Source organism: Lathyrus oleraceus, chromosome 1 (genome assembly GCF_024323335.1).
Source record: "Lathyrus oleraceus cultivar Zhongwan6 chromosome 1, CAAS_Psat_ZW6_1.0, whole genome shotgun sequence".
Classification (NCBI taxonomy): domain Eukaryota; kingdom Viridiplantae; phylum Streptophyta; class Magnoliopsida; order Fabales; family Fabaceae; genus Lathyrus; species Lathyrus oleraceus.
Window position 1 is genome coordinate 437108 of NC_066579.1, and position 5606 is coordinate 442713.

Here is a 5606-nt window from a genome sequence, read left to right on the forward strand (position 1 = left end):
GTGGTAATGGGATCGTGTTGGAATTGAACATCATGTATTATTGTTGGATTATTGGACTTTTTATCAAATGTTTATATAAATTATATACTTTGTTTTGGAACCCTATGGACTGTGGCCCTTCCACCTAATGTCTGCATAATTGAAACCAGCCACATGTATTTGGTTCAGATCCACAAAAATATCTCATATTAATTCAGAATCAAAATTAAAAATAATTTATATTTAAAAAATATTATTATGATTTTCATCGGTGGTAAACTAATGGTTTAAATACACAGTGATTTGTGAAAATATTACTATTTATTTTTTTAATCTGTTTGGTTAGATTTTGATCTTTACATATGTTTTTTATTTTAGTTTTTATATTGATTCTTTTATTTTAGTCTCTACAAAATCAAAATTAATCCATTTAATAAATAAAATATTTGGTTTTTGAAAAAAAAATTTATATCATAGTGATTAATTTCAATAAAAATATTTGTTAAACTAATTAAAAAAATGACATCATAAAATATATTCGATTAAAAAATTATAATTTTTTTACATAATGTATACAAATTAAATCCAATTCACTATATAACATCTATTATTCCATTCATCCACTAATAACTTGAAAAATATAAAGAATTCATAGTAATATAATCTCAACAAAAAAAGACACTTATAATTTTTAAACTATAGTAGAATGAATATATAAAAAGATCATAGAAGAAAAAAAAACTTATCTCAAAAATCAAATTTTTCATGGACAAAATGATCTACCCAAACGAGCCCTATGACTTGGTATATTGAAATGCCTAATCCTTCCTTCTTGTTCCCTCAAATAACCTTCACAAAGAAAAGCCTTAGAAAATTCATCCTCCACTTTTCTATCAACATCATGCACAAACACATCCGTTTCACCATTTTCTTTGTTCCTAGCAATCAAACCAGCCGTATAAATGGCACTCATCCTCCCCGGCGCGCCATCGAAGTAACCGGTCGGGGCGTCCACCATGATCACATCCCATTCAACTTCATATATTTCACTAGGAAAACCTTTGTGTGATAATTCACATTTTGAAAACCTTGGATCACTAACTTCTTTACAATTCTCTTCCATTCCAATTCTCATTAGTTCATCACTTTGATGAACTTTTGTATCGTACACAACATGATATGATTCCAAACCCGAGATTTTCGTTTGAATTTGTTCTATCCATGACTTATCTTCTTCTAAGAAAACGGTTCGGCCACCGTAGTTTAATGACGTCCACATTAAACTATCGTGGCCTAAACCGAATACTAAGAAGTTGCAGGGTGATTTCTTTTGAAGAATTTTCGAAGAAACCGAAATCTCTTTAATTGTTTGTTGAGGAGTTATATTTGTAGTTGCATAATGGATTATTGCATTGACTAATGATGGAGGGTTTTTGGTGCATGTTGGTGTTAAGGGAAGAGAGGGACATTCTGGTAATTTGGTTGGTTTTTCTGTTTCTTGTTGTGATGAGATTATTGAAAGGTTGTTGTTGGTTTTTGAGGTTGTGGTAAGTGGTTGAGAAAATGAAAATAGTGATGATTTGAATAACATGATGAAGAAAAAGAGAAATATGAAAGAGATAAGAACTAGTTTGAGATTGCATGAGAGTTGTGTTTTGGATCTCATGGTTTTGGATTTTTGGATCTGAAGTGTTATGGGTTTGATTTTGAAGATTTATGTGAAAAAAAAGTGTTTGTTGGAAATTGGAAATTGGAAATTGCTTGAGAGTAAAGTGAAGGAAATGTGTGAGAATGAGAAGCTCAAAGATTGTAATGACTTTTGAGGTGTCATATATTATTTGGAGGACACCTACTAAAGGAATTATTTGGTGGGAGACAGGACACCTAACGTTTGGTGTTGGAGATTATGGAATAGTCATGGGATGATTAGAAACAATATCAGACTCTGAAATTTTAAGTTGGATTTCTGAGTTAAAGTTTAGAAGTATAGTATAAAATATTAATTTTTGTTAAATATGTATTTGGTAAAGTTAATAATAGCGACACATGGTTGGTTAGTTAGGGATGAGTTACACAAGGAAGAAAAGGAGAGCAGGTATGGTGACATGATTTGAAATGATCTATTTTTATTTTTATTGATTAAATATGAAGCAAGAAATTGTGGCCCCATGATGATTATGACCAGAGAGCTACTTACGTTTGTTTTTTATTGATAAGAATTAAGGTACATATGTTCAAATAATCATTAAATTTGCTCGTGAACAACGCAATTTATTTTATTTGCTTAGTTATCTTTTAATTAAAAACGTTATATTTGGGGGAAAGGAGTTATGCGTAGGCCAGGCTACGACTTAGAACTGCTGGGAGACTAGAAGAATTTCATACAAAATGGAAAGACTCAGCCAGGGAAACAAAACACCTGCAGGGAATACGAGTAGATCAATATGCAACTGAAGTACTTGAATCATGCAGGAAAAGCGATTTCACTAAGAAAATGCACACTCAACTCGACTAGGGAAGATAAACTTCAACACAGGAGGAGCAAAAATTTATTATCCACTACCTGTTACTAGGTAAGGATATAATAAAGATCTGACAGAGAGGACACCCATCACCGGTTAGGATGAACATATAAAGGATGACTCACTAGGAACCACCAGGAGGGAGTATTCATTACCGACTACTGGGTAAAAATAGCCTTGCTGTGGAAAACTGCAGAACAATAGGATTTACAACTACCAATTACTGGGCAGAAGACCAAAGGTGAGCGTATCCGTCATTGGATAGGATGAACATATCAAGGATAAACTCAACAGGGAAGAAAATACGTCATCGGTTAGGATGAACATATCAAGGATAGACTTGCCTGGGAATGTCAAGGAGGATACCTGTCATCGGTTAGGATGAACATATCAAGGATAGACTCTGTGAGGAGAAAAATAGGAATTACATCTATCAGTTACTGGATAGAATACCAAGAGAGAGTATTCATCACTGGTTAAATTGACCATATCAAAGATAAACTCTGTGGGAGAAAATAGGGTTATAACTACCAGTTACTGAGTAGAATACCACAAGGAGAAAGAAATCTATCATCGGTTAAGATGAACATATCAAGGATTAACTCTTTGGGGAACATAATAGGGATTATAACTACTTTTTTACTGGGTAGAATACCAAAAATGAGAGTATCCGTCATCGGTTAGGATGAGCATATCAAGGATAAACTCAACACAGGGGAAAGAAAGATATCCTTTACCGGTTAGGATGAACATATCAAGGATATACTTCCTGGGGAATCAGGTAAAATGAATCCCATGGGGACTCTACTGCTGGAAACAACAGGGATAGTTTTGCCGTGTATTGGGCAAGAAGTAACAAATAGCAAACTAAGAAGAATATTACCAGTTACTGGGTAATAAGCTCTTAGGAGACTCGAAGCATCTTATCTAGGCAATAGCTAGAAATAAACGGTCAATCAAGACTCAACCCAATGAGGATATAACTCAAGGGGAGCGATTCCATCCAGATAATCAACTAGGGAGGAAGCTGAAGTAATAATCATCCACGAGGAAATAACTCAGTGGGGAAAAGGAGAAAGGTTAAAGTCTTTCTGCCTAAGGGGCTGACATTCTACAATTGAGGGAGGACAAACACCGAATTTGTATGGGGATAAAGTACCACCATAACAGGGAATAAGGATCTCAAATAAATCAATCAAATATGATGATGCAATTATGAAATTATGAAATTACATGAGTGTATATGATGATTATGCTGACAAAACGATCACAAAGGATACAAAGATGTCGCAAAGAATATGAATCATCAATACAATCCTCGGTCAATCCACAATAATAGGGATACAACTGCTGGAAAATAGAGATAGAGATCAACGATCCAAAGGCTCAACTCTAGCTGAGGAAGGAGGAGATTCGCTGAGGAGAGGAAATTTTATCAAATCTGCAGGGAATTTTAGGTCAACACCATATCAAAATGGGAGAAAATCATACTGAGGATAAACACAAGTAGCTGCTTAGAAACTAGGAGGAAACTCTGACTGGGAGCAAGTCGGATGGCGATTGGTGGAGAAACCAACGCGATCTACTAGGGAGTCTAATTACTCTGTTAAGGATCAAAAATGCTGAGGAATACCCAAATTCAGTCGGGGGAAGCAGAAATTCTGTCAGAGAAATAACACACCACAGGGCACTGAATCAACCAACTCAGTCGGAAAAGAAACGAAGCTCCATTGGGGATCAGACATTCCACAGGGGGAACCGGGTCAACAAACTCGGCTAAGGATACCCGAAGGGTTAACTGCTTTAGGAACCCTTAATGCTTCACACTTAAGACTTGCTGCTCTTTGAAATGTTGTTGATACTTCTTTTTAATTGCTTTGAAAAAATACTTGCTTTTATATGTTTAATAAAAATGATTTTGATTAAAGATTTCAATTTCAAAAATGATCATAATAAAATATAAAATTATTGGCTGAAGTAAATAAGAGTAGAAATAATTGGATAAAAGCTCAACTTTATTTAATAGAATGGTAGTCTGTAAATGACAAGACTTCGTAGATCTTTACAAAGTTGAAAATGGTAATTTACATGGAAAAGGGTTACATTGAATACAAATGATCATTAATCCTTCTACCAACTTTTGATGTCCGCTATGCTCTTGACCGTTGTCGGGATGATGAATCAACGTCAACCCTTGTGCTCAACAAAGTCTTTCCAACATTGGACGATCAGCAGACTGCGGTTACTTGCCATAATCCCTAATTTTTGCATAAGTTGCCCCAAGGCGGGGTACTTAACTTATCGGGAAATTCTTTCTATTTTATGTCTCTAATTTTTGCCTGAATCGCCCTTTCGGGTTTTCAATCAACCGAGGCGCTCATTTTTGCCTAAGCAACCTTTTCGTATTTTCAACTTAGTGAGCTGTTCTTTTCTTTTTTAAGCGAAGTATTTATTGACTGCATCAGCATTCACAGGACGAGTGAACTCTTCACCCTCCATAGTTGTGAGAATCAAAGCAACGCCTGAAAAGTCTCTCTTGACAACATATGGGCCTTCATAATTAGGAGTCTATTTGCCCCTAGAATCTGGTTTGAAAGATAGAATTTTCTTGAGCACAAGGTCACCTTCTCTAAACACACGAGGTCTGACCTTCTCATCAAAAGCTTTTTTCATCCTTTGCTGATATAACTGACCATGACACATGGAAGTTAATCTCTTCTCTTCTATCAAATTCAATTGATCATACATGGTTTGACACCATTCAGCTTCAGTCAACTTGGCTTCCATCAGCACACGTAATGATGGGATCTCAACCTCTACGGGGAGCACGGCTTCCATGCCATATACAAGAGAGAAAGGGGTTGCCCCTGTTGAAGTGTGGATGGATGTACGATACCCGTGCAAAGTAAATGGGGGCATCTCATGCCAATATTTATATGTGACAACCATCTCCTAAATAATCGTCTTGATGTTCTTATTCGCAACTTCAACAACCCCATTCATCTTTGGTCTGTAGGGAGAAGAATTATGATGTGCAATCTTGAAGTCTTTACAAAGAGCTTCCACCATATTGTTATTCATGTTCGATCCATTATCGGTAATGAT

At 35.5% G+C, this 5606-nt stretch overlaps 1 protein-coding gene across 1 annotated transcript; it reads right to left on the minus strand.

Annotated features, from left to right (window-relative positions):
* Positions 1–499: 499 nt before the first annotated feature.
* LOC127075762 (glucuronoxylan 4-O-methyltransferase 3) lies at positions 500–1893 on the minus strand. The gene has a single exon (XM_051017588.1). It carries the CDS (start codon positions 1643–1645, stop codon positions 743–745), a length of 903 nt encoding a protein of 300 aa, XP_050873545.1. The 5' UTR covers positions 1646–1893; the 3' UTR covers positions 500–742.
* Between the last annotated feature and the right edge of the window lie 3713 nt (positions 1894–5606).